The sequence below is a fragment of the Somniosus microcephalus genome, chromosome 10 (genome assembly GCF_052327205.1).
Source record: "Somniosus microcephalus isolate GS21.2 chromosome 10, FLI_Smic_1.0, whole genome shotgun sequence".
Lineage (NCBI taxonomy): Eukaryota > Metazoa > Chordata > Chondrichthyes > Squaliformes > Somniosidae > Somniosus > Somniosus microcephalus.
Window position 1 is genome coordinate 67,695,857 of NC_140996.1, and position 22,020 is coordinate 67,717,876.

Below are 22,020 nucleotides of genomic sequence, written 5' to 3' on the forward strand. Positions count from 1 at the left end.
TTTGCAGATTCTTTGAGTCCTCTGCACAACTTGCTTTCCCACCCATCTTCGTATCATCCGCAAACTTGGCTACATTACACCCTTCATCCAAGTCATTAATGTAGATTGTAAATAGTTGAGGCCCCAGCACTGATCCCTGTGGCACCCCACTAGTTACCGTTTGCCAACCGGAAAATGACCCATTTATCCCGACTCTCTGCTTTCTGCTAGCTAGCCAATTCTCTATCCATGCTAATATATTATCCCCAATTCCGTGAGCTCTTATCTTATGCAGTAACCTTTTATGCGGCACCTTATCGAATGCCTTCTGGAAATCCAAATACACCACATCCACTGGCTCACCCTTGTCCACCCGGTTCGTTACATCCTCAAAGAACTCCAGCAAATTTGTTCAACATGATTTCCCTTTCATAAAACCATGAATGCAGTCTGCTTGACTGCATTATGATTTTCCAAATGCCCTGCTACTGCTTCCTTAATGAAGGACTCCAGCATTTTCCCAATGACAGATGTTAGGCTAACTGGTCTATAGTTTCCTGCTTCCTGTCTCCCTCCTTTCTTAAATAGGGGTGTTACATTTGCGGTTTTCCAATCCGCTGGGACCTCTCCAGGGTCCAGGGAATTTTGGTATATTGCAACCAATGCATCCACTATCTCTGCAGCCACTTCTTTTAAGACCCTGGGATGCAGGCCATCTGGTCCAGGGGACTTGTCGTCTTTTAGTCCCATTATTTTACCAAGTACTTTTTCCTTAGTGATAATGATTGTTTTTAGTTCCTCCCTCCCTGTGGCCCCTTGATTATCCATTATTGGGTTGTTAGTGTCTTCTACCGTGAAGACAGATACAAAATGATTTAAGAAAACTACTAGGCACTTGGTCTAAGCGTTAAACAAAGCTTTAATCAACTGTTTTACAACATGGCGGTCTAGTTGTGTCCTTCACTAGTTCCTGTTAAGAATGTCCTGCGCAAGCTGGGCCCGTGCCCGAGTATTTATACTCTCCCTGGACAGCGCCACCTGTAGGCCGCTCAGTATTATTTCATAAGTCTTTCTTTCATGAATGACTGATTCATGTCACAAAATATTTGTTCAGAATCTCTGCCATTTCCCCGTTCCCCATTATTAATTCCCCAGTCTCATCCTCTAAGGGACCAACGTTTACTTTAGCTACTCTCTTCCTTTTTATATACCTGTAGAAGCTCTTACTATCTGTTTTAATATTTCTTGCTAGTTTACTCTCATAATTCATCTTCTTTCTCTTTTTTGTCATCCTTTGCTGTTTTTTTTTAAATTTCCCAATCCTCTGGCCTCCTACCAATCTTGGCAACATTGTATGCCTTGGTTTTCAATTTGATACCATCCTTTACTTCCTTAGTTAGCCACAGATGGTGCTCCCTTCTCTTAAAATCTTTCTTTCTCACTGGGATATATTTTTGTTGAGAGTTATGAAATTCAGAGTAGCAGAAGATGGGAAGTGGTGTTCCACAAGGATCAATGCTGGGACCACTGTTGCTCACAATTTATATTAACGATTTAGACTTTGGAATCAAAAACACAATTTGCAGACGACATCAAATTGCGGGGGGGGGGGGAAAGATAGTCAATACTGAGGAGGACTGCAACAAATTACAAGACATTAATAAACTTGCAGAATGAGCATATAATTGGCAAATGAAATTCAACACAAACTTGAGGTATTACATTTTGGTAAGAAAAATAGGGAGGTCATATATCACTTGGAAAATAAGAATCTAAATAGGGTAGAGGAGCAAAGGGACCTGGGAGTACAAATACACAAATCACTAAAAGTTGCGACACAGGTTAGCAAGGCCATAAAAAATAGCAAACCAAGCACTAGGGTTTATTTCTAGAGGGATTGAATTGAAAAGTAGGGAAGTTATGCTAAACTTGTATCAAACCTTGGATAGACCACACTTGGGAGTACTGCGTACAATTCTGGTCGCCATATTATAAAAAGGATATAGAGGCACAGGAGAGGGTTCAGAGAAGACTTACAAGGATGATACCAGAAATGCGAGGGTATACCTATCAGGAAAGGATGAACAGGTTGGGTCTTTTCTTTTCAAAAGAGAAGGCTGAGGGGTGACCTAATAGAGGTCTTTAAAATCATGAAAGGTTTTGATAGACAGAGAGAGTGTTTCCACTTGTGGGGAAGAGCAAAACTAGAGGCCATCAATACAAGATAGTCACCAAGAAATCAAATAGGGAATTCAGAAGAAACTTCTTTACGCAAAGAGTGGTGACAATGTGGAACTTGCTACCAGAGGGAGTGGCTGAAGTGAATAGTATCGATGCATTTAAGGGGCGGTTAGATAAGCATATGAGGGAGAAGGGAATAGAGAGTTATGCTGATAGAGTTAGATGAGCAAAGACGGGAGGAGGGTCAAGTAGAGCATAAACGCCGGCATTCGGTTAGGCCGAATGGCCCGTTTCTGTGCTGTATACCCTATATAATAAAATATTAAAGCTGCTGACATGAGACTCTTGGACCCAATGTGTATATGGACTTTCAAAAGACGTTTGATAAAGTACCACATATTAGGCTTGTTAGCAAAATTGAAGCCCATGGGATAAAAGGGGCAGTAGCAACATGGCTACAAAATTGGCTAAAGGATAGAAAACAGAGTTGTGGTGAATGGCTGTTTTTACGACTGGAGGGAGGTATACAGTGGTGTTCCCCAAGGTTCAGTACTAGGACCACTGCTGTTTTTCATATACATTAATGACTTGGATGGACTTAGGGGTTACAGGGCACAATTTTGAAATTTGCAGATGACACAAAACTTGGAAATGTAGTAAACGATGAGGAAGATAGTAATAAACTTCAAAAAGACAGACAGGATGGTGGAATATGCGGACACATGGAAGATGAAATTCACTGCAGCAAAGTGTGAGGTGATACATTTTGGTAGGAAGAATGAGGAGTGACAATACAAGCTAAACGGTACAATTTTACAGGGGGTGCAAGAACAGAGACACCTGGGGGTGTTTGTGCACAAATCTTTGAAGGCGGCAGGACAGGTTAACAAATCATTTAATAAAGCAGATGGGATCCTGGGCTTTATAAATAGAGGCATAGAGTACAAAAGCAAAGTTGTTATGATGAACCTTTATAAAACACTAGTTTGGCCTCAACTGGAGTATTGTGTCCAATTCTGAGCACCACACTTTAGGAAGGACGTGAAGGCTTTGGAGAGGATACAGAAGAGATTTACTCCAATGGTTCCAGGGATGAGGGATTAGTTACATGGATAGACTGGAGAAGCTGGGGTTGTTCTCCTTCGAGCAGAGAAGGCCAAGAGGAGATTTGATAGAGGTATTTAAAATCATGAGGGATTTAGATAGAGTAAATAAAGAGAAACTGTTTCCAATGGCTGAAGAGTCGGTAACCAGAGGGCACAGATTTAAGGTGATTGGCAAAAGAACCAGAGGCGACATGAGGAAAAGCTTTATGCAACTTGTGGTTAGTATTTGGAATGCACAGCCCGATAGGGTGGTGGATCCAGATTCAATATTAGCCTTCAAAAGGGAATTGGAAAAATACTTGGAGAAAAAAATTGCAGGGATATGGGGAAAAAGCATAAGAACATAAGAAATAGGAGCAGGAGTAGGCCATTCGGCTCTTCGAGCCTGCTCCGCCATTCAATGAGATCATGGCTGATCTTCTGCCTCAACTCCATTCACCGGCCCTATCGCCATATCCCTTGATGCCCTTACTAGTCAGAAATCTACCGACTTCTGTTTTGAATATACCCAATGACTGAGCCTCCACAGCCCTCTGGGGTAGAGAATTCCAAAGATTCACCACCCTCTGTGTGAAGACATTTCATCTCATCTCCGTCCTGAATGGCCTACCCTTTATCCTGAGGCTGTGGCCCCTGATTCTAGACTCCCAAGTCATGGGAAACATTCTCCTGGCATCCACCCTATCAAGCCCTGTAATAATTTTGTATGCTTCAATGAGATCCCCTCTCATTCTTCTGAATTCAAAAGAATACAGGCCTAGTTTACTCAATCTCTTCTCATACGACAGTCCCGCCATCCCAGGAATCAATCTCGTGAACCTTCGTTGCACTCCCTCTGTGGCAAGTATATCCTTCCTTAGGTAAGGAAGCAGAGGAGTGGAACTAACTGGATTGCTCTTTGAAAGAGCCGGCATAGATTCGATGGGCCGAATGGCCTTCTTCTGTGCTTTACCATTCTATGAATCTATAACAACTTGTATTTGTCCCATTTTTTTCGTCTTAGAACACTCCTGTGAATCACCTTGGGACGTTTTACTATGTTAAAGGCGCTATATAAATGCAAGTTTGATTGATCAATAAGATTAGTCCGAGTGGCTAAAATCTGACAAAAATGGTGAGTGAAGCCAGGAGTCTAAAAGTGACTCTAAGTGTTCTGTACCTGTTTCAGGAAGATCATCCTTGGTAGACAGAAGATTAATCACAAGTAATTATTGCTGCTATTAACTATCGACTAAAATGTAAGATCTGGGAACAAGTCAGCAAGTATTTCGGTCGACATTGGGGGAAATCGGTCCTAAAAGCAGAGGAACTACTAGGATCAGCAAACCCAACTGACGCCATGATGGAGGAATGCCTGCTCAGTGACAAAGTCCGCTATGATTTGGGGTCTATTCTTGGTGCTGCAGAGGGCAAACAATGGAAAATACAGTGTGACCAAGGAAAATAGCGAACTTAAATCTCAGTGTAGAGAGCATTAGCACAGGGTTAAACAGCTGCCGGAAATGAAATGCAGGAACTTGGGGACTGGTCAGAAGATCTACTTAAAAGTTCCTGTAGAAAAGGACCCTCTCATACATTCTGTGAGGGGAAGGGGAACAGCTAGAAGTCGTGGTTCATGTTGGAACCAATGACATAGGTAGAAAAAAAAGTGTAAAGGTCCTTCAGGCAGAGTTCCAGGAGCTAGGAAAAAGATTAAAAAACAGGACCTCAAAAAGGTAGTAATCTCAGGATTATTCCCAGTGCCACATGCTAGTGAGTATAAAAACAGCAAGATAGTGCAGGTAAATGCATGGCTGGAGAGGTGGTGCAGGGGGGAAAGTTTCAGATTCTTGTACAGGTGCCCCATCCCCCAGAACAAGATGGATGGGTTGCACCTGAACAAAGTCGGGACCAATGTTCTCACCGAGAGGTTAACTAGTACTGTTGGGGAGGGTTTAAACTAATTTGGCAGGGGGAGGGGAACCAGAAAATAGCAGAAAGGAGCAGAAATTAGATTGGAGGACAGAAAGATATAAACAGCAGTAAAATTAGAAATATCCCAAAAATTGCAGGGACCAGATTGAGGAAAATAGCAAACGTGACGAAGGAGGTAGTAAATTGTACTTTTTTTTTTAAACTTCGTTTATGGGATGTGGGAGTCGCTGGCAAGGCCGGCATTTATTGCTCATCCCTAATTGCCCTCGAGAAGGTGGCGGTGAGCCGCCCTCTTGAACCGCTGCAGTCCATGTGGTGAAGGTACTTCCACAGTGCTGTTAGGGAGGGTGTTCCAGGATTTTGACCCAGCGATGATGAAGGATCTGCAATATACTTCTAAGCCAGGATGGTGTATGACTTGGAGGTGGTGGTGTTCCCATGTGCCTGCTGCCCTTGTCCTTCTAGGTGGAAGAGGTCGCGGGTTTGGGAGGTGCTGCCGAAGAAGCCTTGGCGAGTTGCTGCAGTGCATCTTGTAGATGGTACACACTGCAGCCACGGTACGTCGGTGGTGGAGGGAGTGAATGTTTAAGGTGGTGGATGGGGTGCCAATCAAACGGGCTGCTTTGTCCTGGATGGTGTTGAGCTTCTTGAGTGTTGTTGGAGCTGCACTCATCCAGGCAAGTGGAGAGTATTCCATCACACTCCTTACTTGTGCCTTGTAGATGGTGGAAAAGCTTTGGGGAATCAGGAGGTGAGACACTCACCGCAGAATACCCAGCCTCTGACCTGCTCTTGTTGCCACAGTATTTATGTGGCTGGTCCAGTTAAGTTCCTGGTCAATGGTGGCCCCCAGGATGTTGATGGTGGGGGATTCGGTGATGGTAATACCGTTGAATTACAAGGGGAGGTGGTTAGACTCACTTGTTGGAGATAGTCATTGCCTGGCACTTCTGTGGCACAAATGTTACCTGCCACTTATCAGCCCAAGCCTGAACGTCGTCCAGGTCTTGTTGCTTGCAGGCATGGACTGCTTCATTATCTGAGGAGTTGTGAATGGCGCTGAACACTGTGCAGTCATCAGTGAACATCCCTATTTCTGACCTTATGTTGGAGGGAAGGTCATTGATGAAGCAGCTGAAGATGGTTGGGCCTAGGACACTGCCCTGAGGAACTCCTGCAGCGATGTCCTGGGGCTGTCATGATTGACCATCAACCACCACAACCATCTTCCTTTATGCTAGGTATGACTCCAGCCACTGGAGCGTTTCCCCCCCCCCCGATTCCCACTGACTTCAGTTTTACTGGGGCTCCTTGATGCCAGACTCGGTCAAATGCTGCCTTGATGTCAAGGGCAGTCACTCTCACCTCACCTCTGGAATTCAGCTTCTTTGTTCTTGTTTGGACCAAGGCAGTAATGAGGTCAGGAGCTGGAACCCAAACTGGGCATCTGTGAGCAGGTTATTGGTGAGTAAAATTGTATGTATGTCCACAGTGGAACTAATAAGGTTGGTGAGCTGCAGGGACAAGTTGCCACATGGAATTATGACGTGGCTACATTAACAGAGTCATGGTTTAAACCGGGTCTGGAATGAGTTCTTAATATTCGTGGTTACCAAGTATTCAGAAATGATAGAGAAGGAGAGAGGAGGGGTTGTGGCAGTATTGATTGAGGATGATGTTGCAATTCTAAATAGAAAGGATATACTAGATGGTTCTCGGACTGAATTTATTTGGCTTGAGTTAAGGAACAGAGAGGGAGCAGTTACATTGCTGGGAGGTTTTTTTTTTTTTTTTAAAAAGAGCTCCAAACACTGAAGATAGATGAGCAAATTTCAAAGGCACGTAACAAAAAATTTGTAATATTAGGAGACTTTAATTACCCTAATATTGACTGGGAAAAACTAAGGGTAGGGACATGTACACAGGAGAACTTTCTTGATCAATAAGTCTCCAGTCCAATAAGGACGGAAGCAGTGTTGGATCTGGTTCTGGGAAATGAAGTACGGCAAGTGGAGGGTGTTACAGTAGGAGATCATCTAGCTAACAGTGACCACAACATAATTTGGTTTAGAGAAATTATATAAAAAGAGACCAAAAAATATCGAAGGTAAAAATGCTCAACTAAGGAAGAATTAATTTCAGTGATTTAAGAAGGGACCTGGCACAGGTAGACTGGAAAAGGCGATTGCAGGGTAAAGCAGCAACGGAGCAATGGAAGGCATTCAGGGAAGAGATAGATCAGGTAAAAACTAGGCAAATTTCTTTGAAGGGAAAAGGTAGGGCATCCAAAGCTAATGCGCTCTAGATGACAAAGGAAATAAAAATCAAAATAAAACAGAAAAAGAAGCCTTCTGACAAATGTCAGGAGCAAGATTCAGTTAATAACCAGGAAGATTATGGAAAGTACAGGAGTGAATTGAAAAAGTTAATATGGAGGCAAAGAGAGGTTACTAGAAAAGATTAGTAGGCAACATTAAATTGAACCCCAAGACATTTTGGGGCAGAATTTATGGTCAGTGTGAAATACTGCCCTTGAAATTGACTGCAAGTTTGGGATTTCTGCATGAGCTAAATCCCGAACTTGCGATGTCACGTTCCAAATAGGAAAATTATCTGCTGCGACTTTCAAATCCTCATTGCTGGCGATAAGTTGGGCTAATTGCCCACCAACTGCGCATCAATTACGCTGGAAATGTTACGGGTGGTGCAAACAGGCGCAGAAGTCTGTTTGCACAGTGTAAGGTGGTGCTGGGGGGGTGGGGGGGGGAGGAAATGAGAAAATTGTACAAATAATTAAAAACGAACACATAACAGCGAAGCTTATTAACTTACCAGGCCGCTGTAAAGGATCGGTTTGAGGGATGAAATCGTTTAAAATATATATTTTTTAAGTCTTTCAGTAAATCACTACTTACCCCAAAGTATTCCCTGTGCTTTTTAAAGCCAAGTATTGTACTTGTCAAATAAATATTATCACCGTTTAATTTACAATTTGATTGATGTCGGGCATCGGAGATTTCTGTTTCCTGATTGGCTAGCGAAAGGAGCACCGGCCCACGTGATCCCAGGTATGCTTACGCACAACGGTGCACCCCTGGGATCCGTGGGTCACTACGCCGCGCATAACTCCGCAGCATTTCAAAGCAAGTTTTCATTTGGGGCCTCGCACCAGGTAAGTGCGGATTTCGTTCGGAGGTCGGCGGCGAATTCCTTAGCTACGCCGCTGACCACATTTCAAATGAACATATAAAGTGTAAGTGGTTAGCTAGAGAAAAAGTTGGGCCTATTAAGGACCAAAAGGGAAATCTTCATGTAGAGGCAGAGGACATAGCTAAAGTATTAAATGAGTGCTTTGCATCTGTCTGTACAAAGGAAGCAGATGATGTTAAGGTTATACTAATGGAGGAGGGGGAAGTTATGGACAGGATAGTAACAGAAGATGTACTAAAAAGATCAGCATTACTGAAAGTTGGTAAGTCACCTGGTCTGGACAGAATACATCCTGTGTTGCTGAAAGAAGCAAAGGTAGAAACAGCAGAGGCTCTGGTCACAATCTTTCAATCCTCATTGGATACAGGAGTAGTGCCGGAGGACTGGGGGGATGCTAATGCTATACTATTCAATGAAGCGGAGAGGGATAAACCAGGAAACTACCGGCCAGTCAGCCTCACATCGGTGGTGGGAAGTTATTGGAAACCGTTATCAGGGATAAAATAAGCTTTCTTTTGGAAAGGCATGGGTTAATCATGGAGAGCCAGCATGGATTTGTTAAAGACAAATTGTGTCTGACGAACTTGATTGAATTCTTTGATGAGGTAACAGAGAAGGTTGATCAAGGTAGTGCAGTAGATGTTGTATATGTGGACTTTCGGAAGGCATTCGACAAAGTGCCAGAGGAAGCTTGTTAAGAAGATGGAAGCCCATGGAATTAAAGGAAAAGTGATGATATGGATATGGAATTGGCTCAGTGACAGGAAGCAGAGGGTGGCGATGGATGGATGTTTTTCAGACTGGGAGGTGGCTTGCCGTGGTGTTCCCCATGGGTCAGTTTTGGGTCCATTACTGTTATTTTTTATATAAACGACCTAGACTCGGGTGTAGGGAGCGACTTTATAAAGTTTGCAGATGATACAAAACTTGGCAATGTAGTAGTGATAAGGATAGTTGTAGACTTCAAGATGACAGACAGGATGGTGAAATGGGCAGAAGCATGACAGATGGAGTTCAATGCAGAGAAGTATGAAGTGATTCACTTTGGAAGGACTAATATGGAAAGACAGTTTACTATAAATGGCACTATTCTGAAAAGTGTAGATGAGCAGAGAGACCTTGGTGTCCACATACACATATCCTTAAAGGTGGCAGGGCAAGGTGATACGGTGGTTAAACAAGCATATGGGTTACTGGGGTTTATAAATAGAGACATAGAATATAAAAGCAGAGAGATCATGTCAGAACTTTATAAATCACTGGTTAGGCCTCAGCTGGAGTATTGTGGATAATTCTTTGCCCCAAACTTCAGGAAAGATGTAAAGGCCTTAGAAAGATGTAAAGGCCTTAGAACGGGTGCAGAGGAGGTTTACCAGGATGGTACCAGGGGTGAGGAGAGGTTGAAAAAGTTGTGACTTTTCTCCTTCGAACAGAGAAGTTTAAGAGATGACTTAATAGAGGTTTTCAATATGATGGAGGTTTGATAGAGTAGAAAGAGAAAGGCTGTTCCCTCCGGCAAGTGGGTCAATAACCAGAGGTCATAGATTTAAAATAATCGGAAACAGATCTAGAGGGGCGATGAGGAGAAATGTTTTCACTCTGTTGTCGGGATCTGGAAGGCTCTACCTGAAGAGGTGGTGGAAGCCGATTCCATAAATAATTTTAAAAGGGAGTAGGAGAGGTAGTTGAGGATGAGGAACCGACAGGGTTACAGACACAAAGCAGGGATGTGGGACTGAGCATGACTGCGCTTTCAAAGAGGCAGCACCGGCACGACGGGACGAATGGCCTCATTCTGTGCTGTAAGTTTCTATGATTTCAAAATGAATTTTAAACTTGAAAATGTTTTGTTTCTGATGGACTGCTAAAGACAGGTCAAGTTAATTGCATTATTAACACATCACTGTAGTAAAACAAATATATTCTGAAAGAAAACCACTGCACGTAAATTGGAAAAGTTAAACAGGAAGAATATTTTTCTGTACAGAATTTGATATCTAGCTGTACCAAGCCCAAGGTAATCACCTTTTGCTGGAAGTTTTCATCATAATGAAAATCACTTTCATCCTTCCATTACAACGACTTGTATTTATATAGTGCCTTTAAAGTAGGAAAGCCACTACGGCATTTTACAAATAAGGGAGCAAAAAGATGAAAAGGATGAATGCCAAGCCACGGTAAGGAGAGCTTAGGAGGGGGTCACCAAAACCTTACCTGAAAACATGGATTCTCAGATGGTTCTTAAAAAGGTGGAGAAGGAAGTTGAGAACCAAAGAGATTTTACAGAGGAAGCTCCAAAGAGCGGGACCAAAGCAGCTGAATGGTGTGGTGATAAGGTGGGGAATGCACACAAGATCAGAATTGGAAGACTGAAGGGTGTGGGAGGGAATACAAGGCTGTTGGGATTGTGAAAACAGGGCGACAGGAGGCTGTAAAGGAGGCTGGCAGTTTACCTGGCTAGAAACTCCACTTACTTGCTATCCAGAGTCTCCAGGAACATTTCATGTATAATTTTTCTTTCTTCTTCATTTGGCGCAGTCTTCAATAACGAGATCTCCTTCAGCTTAGCTCGTTTTGTTTTGTTCACTGGAATTTTAACATAAAAAATTTGATTTTGGTAAATTCACTGCCAACTTTAAAAGATGAGAACATAAAAATAACCTTTTCCCCTTAAACAAGCAGACGATAAGTCTTCTCCAGATAATGGAAGGTGAGGGAGAAAACTTGTACATCACGATGAGAAATCAAATTTTGTTTGCTAATGCTTCTGTGAAGCACCTTGGGACGTTTTACTATGTTAAAGGTGCTATATCAATGCAAGTTGTTGTTGAGAACATGGGGTGGGGGTTAGTAACTTAATGTGGAAATAGAAAGAGTTCACCCCAGGCAATGAGCAACGAACATCAGAAAATAACCCAGATGAATGATGAGCAATGCCACACGAGATTAACAAGTTTATTTTTGCCAAAACCGGACAAGAGGTTGTGGTAAACCACTGTTTGTATTCCACTGTGTACATGCCTGGACATGCCTCGGCTGACTCCTCCCACAAGTCCTAGTATAAAGGTGACTGCTCCCCAGCCCTTTGTATTTCTGGACCGGTCGACCACTCGAGGCAGACCTTCATTCTTTTGTTAATAAAAGCCTTTAGTTACTCTCTTAACTCTCAGTCTTTTATGAGTAATTGATAGCGCATCAGAGGTGAAATTGATCCACGAAATGTGTTAAACTACAAAAAAAGGATTGGTTTAAACAAAGTTTAAAAACAGAGATAACTTCTAACTATATTTCTCACCATAAATGTGTTGTACAAATAGAAGACAAAGAACACATGCACAACCACTGGACTGCTCTGTTCTTATTTTCCATTTAAACCACGATAAAACAAGCTTCATTTGAAATAAAATCCAATTGCCATGACAGATTTGTATTCCAACAAGTACAAAGACATAACAGAAATCTGTCACACAGTTTGCTCTTGAATCTCACACACAGGCACAAGGCACAAAACACAAAACAAACTGTGTAGACAAATTTTTACTCAAAGTTTACCTGGCATTGGGACAAATACAGAGATTTCAAAATTAGTCATAGAGTCATAGGCCTAGAAATTCGGTGGCACCCAGCTCACCTGGGCACCGGAATTACCGCTCCAGATGGAGGCGCTTGCGCCAGCCCGATATTCAGTTTCAGCGCCCCAAACGGAAGCGGGGCGCTGCTCGAGGCGCCCCACGTCCCTCTTGGGGCGCTGCAACTGAAAATCGCAGCGCTAGGTGCCGCAGCGCCACACGCTGCAGCACGGCGCGCTGCGGTACTGCAGGCCTTCCTCCCCTTCTTAAAGGGGAGGGGCCTGCTGCAGCGCGATCGGAGATCGCGAGTGCCGGCAAAAGAGCCCAGCACCGAGAAGTGCCGGGCTCTTGGGACACAGGCGGCACTACCCGGGAGGGGGCTCAGGAGGCCGGGGACGGCAGCGCGGAGAGGTGCTGGCAAGCGGCCAACAACAAAAATGGCCGCCCCGCACCTCTCCTTTAATTTGCGCCTCTACCGCCGCAGGTAGGCCCCCCTGAACCGGTCGCAAATTGTGACCGGCGCTACAGCGGGGGGCGCAACCAAATATCGCGTTTGGAGCGGTACACACACCGATGACGTCATCGGTGGCGACGCAGCGCTACAGGCTAACGCCGCCATTAGCGCCCACCTGAATTTCGCGGGAGGCGTGGCCAGTGGCGCTAAAGCCACTAAGTGCCCTCTTTGGGCGCTAACTGGTGGCACAGCCCACCGAATTTCTAGGCCATAGAGTTACACAGCACAGAAAGAGGCCCTTCGGCCCATCGTGTCCGTGCCGGCCATCAAGCCCTGTCTATTCTAATCCCATTTTCCAGTACTTGGTCCGTAGCCTTGTATGCTATGGCGTTTCAAGTGCTCATCTAAATGCTTCTTGAATGTTGTGAGGGTTCCTGCCTCTACCACCCTTTCAGGCAGTGAGTTCCAGATTCTAACCACCCTCTGGGTGAATTTTTTTTTCCTCAAATCCCCTCTAAACCTCCTGCCCCTTACCATGAAACTATGCCTCCTGGTTATTGACCCCTCTACTAAAGGGGAAAAGTTCCTTTCTATCTATCCTATCTATGCCCCTCATAATTTTGTACACCTCAATCAGGTCCCCCCTCAGCCTTCTCTGCTCTAAGGAAAACAATCCCAGCCTGTCCAGTCTTTCTTCATAGCTGAAGCGCTCCGGCCCAGGTAACATCCTGGTGAATCTCCTCTGCACCCTCTCCAATGCAATCACATTCCTCCTACAGTGTGGTGACCAGAACTGCACACAGTATTCCAACTGTGGCCTAACTAGCGTTTTGTACAGCTCCATCATAACCTCCCTGCTCTTATATTCTATGCCTCGGCTAATGAAGGCAAGTATCCCATATGCCTTTTTAACCACCTTATCTACCTGTCCTGTTGCCTTCAGGGATCTATGTACATGCACACCAAGGTTCCTCTGATCCTCTGTCCTTCCTAGGATCCTACCATTCATTGTATATTTCCTTGCCTTGTTTGTACTCCCAAAATGCATCACCTCACACTTTTCAGGGTTAAATTCCATTTGCCACGGTTCTGCCCATCTAACCATTCTGTCTATATCGTCCTGTAGCCTGAGGCTTCCCTCCTCGCTATTTACCACTCCACCAATTTTCATGTCATCTGCGAACTTACTGATCATACCTCCTACATTCATATCTAAATCATTAATGTACCCTACAAACAGCAAAGGACCCAGCACCGATCCCTGTGGTACACCACTGGACACAGGCTTCCATTCACAAAAACAACCTTCGACCATCACCCTCTGCCTCCTACCACTAAGCCAATTTTGGATCCAATGTGCCAAATTGCCCTGGATCCCATGGGCTCTTACCTTCTTGACCAGTCTCCCATGTGGGACTTTGTCAAATGCCTTGCTGAAGTTCATGTAGACTACATCAACTGCACTACCCTCATCCACACACCTAGTCACCCCCTCGAAAAATTCAATCAACTTGGTCAGACATGATCGCCCCCTGACAAAGCCATGCTGACTATCCCTGATGAATCCCTGCCTCTCCAAGGGAGCCTAATTCTGTCCCTCAGAATTTTTTCCAATAATTTCCCTACCACTGATGTTAGGCTCACTGGCTTGTAATTCCCTGGTTTATCCCTTCTACCCTTCTTGAACAATGGTACTACGTTAGCTGTCCTCCAGTCCTCTGGCACATCCCCTGTGGCCAGAGAGGTTCTGAAAATTTGTGTCAGAGCCCCTGCAATCTCCTCCCATGCCTCACACAGCAGCCTGGGATACATCCCATCAGGGCCTGGGGATTTATCCACTTTTAAGCCCGCTAAAAATGCTAGTACCTCCTCCTTCTCAATACTAAATTGTTCAAGTATATCACAATCCCCCTGCCTGATTTCTATGCCTACATCGTCCTTCTCCATAGTGAACACAGATGCAAAATATTCATTTAAAACCTCACCTACATCTTCCGGCTCTACACACAGATTGCCACTTTGGTCCCTAATGGGCCCTATTCTTTCCCTGGTTATCCTCTTGCCCTTAATATACTTATAAAACACCTTGGGATTTTCCTTTATTTTGCCCACCAGTATTTTTTCATGCCCCCTTTTCGCTCTCCTAATTTCTTTTTTAAGTAGCCCCCTGCACTTTCTATACTCCTCTAGGGCTTTCACTGTTTTTAGTCCTTTGTATCTGCCAAAAGCCTCCCTTTTTTTCCTAATCCATTCTTGTATATCCCTTGACATCCAGGGTTCCCTGAGCTTGTTGGTCCCACCCTTGACCTTCACAGGAACGTGTTGGCATTGTACTCTCTCTATTTCCTTTCTGAAAGACTCCCACTGCTCTGATGTGGATTTTCCTACAAGCAGCCGATCCCAGTCCACTTTGGCCAGATCCTGCCTCATCATATTAAAATTGGCCTTCCCCCAATTTAGAACCTTTATTTCCGGTCCATCTTTGTCCTTTGCCATGACTACCTTAAATCTCACCGAATTATGGTCACGGTCACCAAAATGCTCTCCTACTGACATTTACCACTTGATCGGCTACATTCCCTAGAATTAGGTCCAGTACCGCCCCCTCTCATGTAGGACTTTCTACATGCTGGCTCAAAAAGCTCTCCTGGATGCACTTTAAGAATTCCGCACCTTCTAAGCCTTTCACACTCTGACTTGCCAAGTTAGTTTAAACCCTCCCCAACAGTACTAGCAACCCTCCCCGCAAGGATGTTGGTCCCGTTCCGGTTCAGAATTACAGAAACTAAAACTATTCTAACTGTCTTTGGCCCTTCCGGTGACTGTAACAATGGTAGAAATAGGAGTTGTTAAACCATGAACAAATTACTGGGCTTACTTTGGCATAACGCCATCTGCACATTTAATTTTGTCAATTTCTACCCCCAAGGAAAGTCAGAAAATGCAGTTTTCAGTGTTCTACCCCTACTCAAGAGAAGAACTACACCCACTGGTTGCCTTCTCTACACCCAGCAATTCATAATCTAGGCTGACTCTTCAATGCAGTCACTTCAATCTTTTGAATGAGATGTTAAACCAAGGCCATGTTTGCTGATGAGGTGAATGTAAAAGATTTCACATCACTATTTATCCCTCAACCAAACAATTAAAAAAATTAACTGGTCATTTATTTCATTTCTGTCTCTTGGACCTTGCTGTGGACAAATTGGGTGTGTTTGGCTACAAAATAGCAGCGAGTACACTTCAAAATAATGCATTGGCTGGGAAATGCTTTGGGCAGCTTAAGGACATGAAAGGCACTGTATAAATGCAATTTCTTTCTTCCATTGGGATAGTTTAGGTAGTGATTGCTCGTCACGACTTACAGTTTCCTTGTTCAAAGAGTTTCTCCTCCTCTGGACCTTCAGGTTTCAATGGATTAATAAAAGCTGCACTGTGAGAAAAAACACAATTAACTATGGCTTTCATCTATTAGCAGCACTTTTTATGCCTATATTACATAGGATATATGGCACAGAAACAGGCCATTCGGCCCAACCAGTTCATGCCGGCCTTTATGCTCCACTTGAGCCTCCTCCCATCTTTCTTCATCTAAATATCAGCATAACCCTCTATTCCCTTCTCCCGCATATGCTTATCTAGCCTACCCTTAAATGCATCTATACTATTCACCTCAACCACTCCCTGTGATAGTGAGTTCCACATTCTCACCACTCTCTGGGTAAAGAAGTTTCTTCTGAATTCCCTATTTGATTTCTTGATGAATTTCTTGATATATTGATGGCCTCTAGTTATGCTCTTCCCCACAAGGGGAAACATTCTCTCTGTATCTACTCTATCAAAACCTTTCATAATTTTAAAGACCTTTATGAGGTCACCCCTCAGCCTTCTCTTTTCAAAAGAGACGCAGCCTGCTCATCCTTTCCTGATTAGTACCAGAAATGCGAAGTTATATCTATGTTCCCTTTATCTGGAGCTCCTGCGAAACCAGCCCATTGAATTTTAAATGGGAAACGCTGCACATGCGCAGTATTTTGAATGGGCCACACAGCCCCTTAAAGGGGCCGCACACCCCCAAAAAAATTAAAAAGGGAACATTTCTGGTATCATCTGTGTAAATTTTCTCTGCACCCTCTCTAGTGCCTCTATATCCTTTTTATAATATGGCAACCAGAACTGTACACAGTACTCCAAGTGTGGTCTAACCAAGGTTCTACACATGTTTAGCAAAACTTCTCTACTTTTGAATTCTATCCCCCTAGAAATAAACCCTAGTGCTTGGTTTGCTTTTTTATTGCCTTATTAATCTGCATCACTACTTTTAGTGATTTGTGTACTTGTACTCCCAGATCCTTTTGCTCCTCTACCCCATTTAGATTCTTATTTTCCAAGTAATATGTGACCTCCTTATTTTTCTTACCAAAATATAATGCTTCACACTTATCTATGTTGAAATGCAGTTGCTAATTATATGCCCATTCTGCAAGTTTATTAATGTCTTCTTGTAATTTGTTGCATTCTTCCTCAGTATTGACCATTCCCCCCAATTTGGTGCAGTCCGCAAATTTAGAAATTGTGTTTTTGATTCCAAAGTCTAAATCGTTAATATAAATTATGAACTACAGTGGTCCCAGCACTGATCCTTGTGGAACACCACTTCCCACCTTCTGCCACTCTGAATAGCTACCCTTTACCCCTACTCTCTGCTTTCTGTCCTTCAGTTAGCTATCCATTCTGCTACTTGTCCCCTGACTCACATTCCCTGACCTTATTCATTAGTCTATTATGTGGTTCGTTATCGAAGGCATTTTGGAAATTTAGATATATTACATCTACTGCATTAACCTTGTCTATTTTCTTGACAAAGGCTTAGTGGGCGAGTTTCAAAGCAAAGGCTGTTAAAGAAGGTTGCAGTGCTACTTAGAGGCATGGGAAGAATGAGCAGCAAAAAAGATTTGAATGAGTGGTCAATAAACTTGTGTATGCAGATAGTAATTGAGTTTACAGATAACAGGAATTTTCAGTGAAGAGAAACTTGTACAGGAAGTTAGGTCTGCATATAACTAGAAAGGGAGCTAAGATGTTGGGATAAAACAGAGTAACTGGGATTCATTTGAACTAGAAGAGCATTTTTAAAATCCTGTACCAGGAGCTCCTCCAGCTTCCATCACTTCCTCCATTGATCCTCTTGGGTCCCTCGCTATGGATCTCACTGAATAGTACTTACTAAATCCACCATCTATAATCAACACGAAGGGACAGATTTCCCATCCTGGGCAGGAAGTCATTCTAACCTTGGTGGAGGGAACCGCTGCCTGACCCAATGGCCCACCTCTGACCCTGGCTGATTGCTTGTGGTCGTTTAAGTATTTTTGGTGGGCGGCCAGCAGAATAACTTCCTCTGTTGGAGAGACTGCCTCAGGGGGTGGCGGAGGAAGGAAAATTGTTGGGCAGGCCTCAGGTCTCTACTTGTATCCTCCAAATACCAGGCCAGTACTAAGCAACAGGAATGCACCAAGGTCTTTGCATCCAGCAGTGCTAAGAAAGAAAGACCGAAAGACAGACTTGCATTTATATAGCGCCTTTCATGACCACTGGACATCTAAAAGCGCTTTACAGCCAATGAAGTACTTTTGGAGTGTAGTCACTGTTGTAATGTGGGAAACGCAGCAGCCAATTTGCACACAGCAAGCTCCCACAAACAGCAATGTGATAATAACCAGACAATCTATTTTTGTTATGTTAATTGAGGGATAAATATTGGCCAGGACACCGGGGAGAACTCCCCTGCTCTACTTCGAAATAGTGCCATGGGATCTTTTACGTCCACCCGAGAGCAGACGGGACCTCAGTGTAAGGCACAAAGGTTGCCTAATTAACATTGCTTGTGTCTAATTAAAATAAGTACACCCATTCCACCCACATCTGAGTAAACATATTGCAGGCCTGAAGTCATTTCTAGCTGGGTGCCCCCTGCCTAATTTTCCTCTCCTGCCTGCCTCAAAGCAGCCCAAAGTCAGGTGGAATGACTAAACAAAATTCTGCCCCTGTCTAGGACTGCATTCCATAAGCAAAAGCCAAGCTCAACTACACTGAACGTTGCAGAAATTACCTATTTTGCTTTAAATTGGAATTGGGTGGGGGAGACACCCATGATGCAATGTAAATAACTGCGAGTTTTAAGGGTTAATCTCTTTTAAAATCTAGTGTTAATTGCTAGTAGCTCTTAAGTAAGATCAACTGTTTAAGTTAAAATTTAAACTTAAAATTTTTAAGTTCCTTCAGGCTTAAGCAGAGATCTCCTGCTAGAGAGCTGCTGTAGTTAGTTAATTAGCTAACTGGATTAAACTGGTTCCTGAAACAGTAGCAGAGCAGTGGTGACTCATCTGAGTCACAAACAGTATAAATACAGGGGCCTGAGTGCAGCAGCAGAGAGTGAACAACTGGGAGTTTGGCAAGTGTGGGAAGGAAGTGCTTGCTTTTCTTAACTTCTCCCGCAGAGCGGCGGCGGTCGTAGACCGAGGCCCAAGAGCGGGGATAAAAGCAGCATCAACAAGAGAAAATGGCAGTGTGACCTTACAGGTAAGGCAGGTAAGTGATTGGTAGTGACTGTGGGCTAAGTGTTAAGATAGTTTTAAGTTAACATATAACATAACTAAATTTTAAAAACTAAACTTAATTTAATTAATTTAATAAACTAAATGAGGTAAATCATTTGATTAATACTAAATTAATTAAACAAATAAAATAATGGGAGAACAGGAGATGTGTTGCTGCTGCAATATGTGGGAGCTTGTGGACATTTTTGTCCAGGGCGACTACATCTGCGATAAGTGTCTGCGGCTCGAGGAACTTCTGCTCCGAGATGAGGAGCTGGAGTCCGAGCTGCAGACATTGCAAGACATCAGGGAGGGAGAAGGTTACCTGGACCTTTTGCTCCAGGAGACAGCCACACCCCTTAGATTAAATACTTTAGAACTGACATGTGGTCAGGGACAGGAGGGTGTGACTGCGAGTGAGGCAGGTACGGGGATCCAGGAGGTAGTATTGCAGGAGCCTCAGTCCCTGCACTTGTCCAATAGATACGAGGTTCTTGCAACCCTTGTGGACCAGTGTGGGGACTTGCGGGGAGGATGAGTAAACTGACAATGGCACTGTGGTACAGGAAGCCGTTGAAGTGGGGGGAAGTAAAAAGGAAGGTGGTTTAGTAGTGGACAACATAGTTAGGGGGATAGACACTGTTCTCTGCAGCCAGGAGCGTGAGTCCCGAAGGCTATGTTGCCTACCCGGTGCCAGGGGAAAGGACATCTCCGGGCTGGAGAAGAACCTGGAGTGGGAGGGGGAGGATCCAGTTGTCATGGTCCACATAGGTACCAACGACAAAGAAAGAGGTTCTGCTGAGAGAGTTTGAGCAGCTAGGGACTAAATTAAAAAGCAGAACCACAATGGTCATAATCTCTGGATTATTACCAGAGTCACGAGCAAATTGGGATAGGGTCAATAGGATCAGGGAGATGAATGCGTGGCTCAAAGATTGGTGTGGGAGAAGTGGGTTTCGATTCGTGGGGCACTGGTGGGAGTTGTCTATAGGCCTCCAAACAGTAGTGGTAATGTAGGGGACGGCATCAAACAGGAAATTAGAGATGCATGTAACAAGGGTACTACAGTAATCATGGGTGACTTTAATCTACATATAGACTGGCCAAACCAAATTAGCAATAATACTGTGGAAGATGAATTCCTGGAGTGCGTACGAGATGGGTTTTTAGACCAGTATGTTGAGGAGCCAACTAGGGAACAGGCTATCCTAGATTGGGTATTGTGCAATGAGAAGGGGTTAATTAATAATCTGGTTGTGCGGGGTCCTTTCGGGAAGAGTGACCATAACATGATAGAATTCTTCATTAAGATGGAAAGTGAAGAAGTCCAATCTGAATCTAGGGTCCTAAATCTAAACAAAGGAAACTACGAAGATATGAGGAGTGAGTTGGCTATGATAGATTGGGGAGCTTCATTAAAAGGCATGACGGTGGATAGGCAATGGCTAACATTTAAGGAATGAATGCATGAATTGCAACAGTTATACATTCCCTTCTGGTGCAAAAACACAAAAGGAAAAGCGGCCCAACCTTGGCTAACAAAAGAAATTAAGGATAGTATTAGATCCAAAGAGGATTCATATAAAGTTGCCAGAAAAAGTAGCAAGCCTGAGGATTGGGAGCAGTTTAGAGTTCAGCAAAAAAGGACCAAGAGATTGATTAAGAGGGGAAATATTGAGTATGAGAGTAAACTTGCAAGGAACATAAAAGCAGATAGTAAAAGCTTCTACAAGTATGTCAAAAGAAAAAGATTAGTGAAGACAAATGTAGGTCCCTTACAGTCAGAAACGGGAGAATTTATAATGGGGAACAAGGAAATGGCTGAGTAATTAAACAAATACTTTGGTTCTGTCTTCACGGAAGAGATCACAAATAACTTCCCAGAAATGCTAAGGAACCAAGGGTCTAGTGAGAAGGAGGAATTAAAGGAAATTAGTATCAGTAAAAAATAGTGCTGGAGAAATTAATGGGACTGAAAGCTGATAAATCCCCAGGGCCTGATAATCTGCATCCCAGAGTACTAAGAGGTAGCCATGGAAATAGTGGATGCATTGGTTGTCATCTTCAAAAATTCTATAGATTATGGAACAACTCCTGCAGATTGGAGGGTGGCAAATGTAACCCCACTATTTAAAAAAAGGAGGGAGAGAAAACAGGGAACTACAGGCCGGTTAGCCTAACATTAGTATGGAAAATGCTAGTCTATTACAAAGGATGTGATAACAGGACACTTAGAAAATATCAACAGGATTAGACAAAGTCAACATGAATTTATGAAAGGGAAATCATCTTTGACAAACCGACTCGAGATTTTTGAGGGTGTAACTGGTAGAATAGATAAGGGAGAACCAGTGGATGTGGTGTATTTGGATTTTCAGAAGGCCTTTGGTAAAGTCCCACATAAGAGGTTAGTGTGCAAAATTAAAGCACATGGGATTGGGGGTAATATACTGGCATGGATTGAAAATTGGTTAACAGACAGGAAACAGAGAGTAGGAATAAATGGGTCTTTTTCGGGGTGGCAGGCGGTGACTAGTGGGGTAACCACAGGGATCAGTGCTTGGGCCCCTGCTATTCACAGCATATATAATGATTTGGGTGAGGGAACCAAATGTAATATTTCCAAGTTTGCTGACGACACGAAACTAGGTGGGATTGTGAGTTGTGAGGAGGATGCAAAGAGGCTTCAAGGTGACTTAGACAAGTTGAGTGAGTGGGCAAATACATGGCAGATGCAGTATAATGTGGATAAATGTGAAGTTATCCACTTCGGTAGGAAAAACAGAAAGGTAGAATATTATTTAAATGGTGATAGATTGGGAAATGCTGATGTACAAAGGGACCTGGGTGTCCTTGTACACCAGTCACTGAAAGCAAACATGCAGGCGCAGCAAGCAGTTAGGAAGGCAAATGGTATGTTGGCCTTCATTGCAAGAGGATGAGTGTTCAGGAGCAAGGATGTCTTACTACAGTTGTACAGGGCCTTGGTGAGACCACACCTGGAGTAG

The 22,020-nt window shown here is 43.6% G+C and overlaps 1 protein-coding gene across 7 annotated transcripts in view; it reads right to left on the minus strand.

Annotated features, from left to right (window-relative positions):
- The window catches only part of acot9.1 (acyl-CoA thioesterase 9, tandem duplicate 1), an 85,444-nt gene that overhangs the window by 31,342 nt on the left and 32,082 nt on the right, over positions 1-22,020 (minus strand). For all 7 annotated transcript variants that reach the window (XM_085998587.1, XM_085998588.1, XM_085998591.1 and 4 more), the window contains 2 exons: positions 15,779-15,846; positions 10,865-10,976 (listed from right to left, as the gene is read on the minus strand). In XM_085998587.1, the coding sequence (XP_085854713.1) occupies positions 10,865-10,976; positions 15,779-15,846 (180 nt within the window). The remainder of the gene's footprint in view (positions 1-10,864; positions 10,977-15,778; positions 15,847-22,020) is intronic.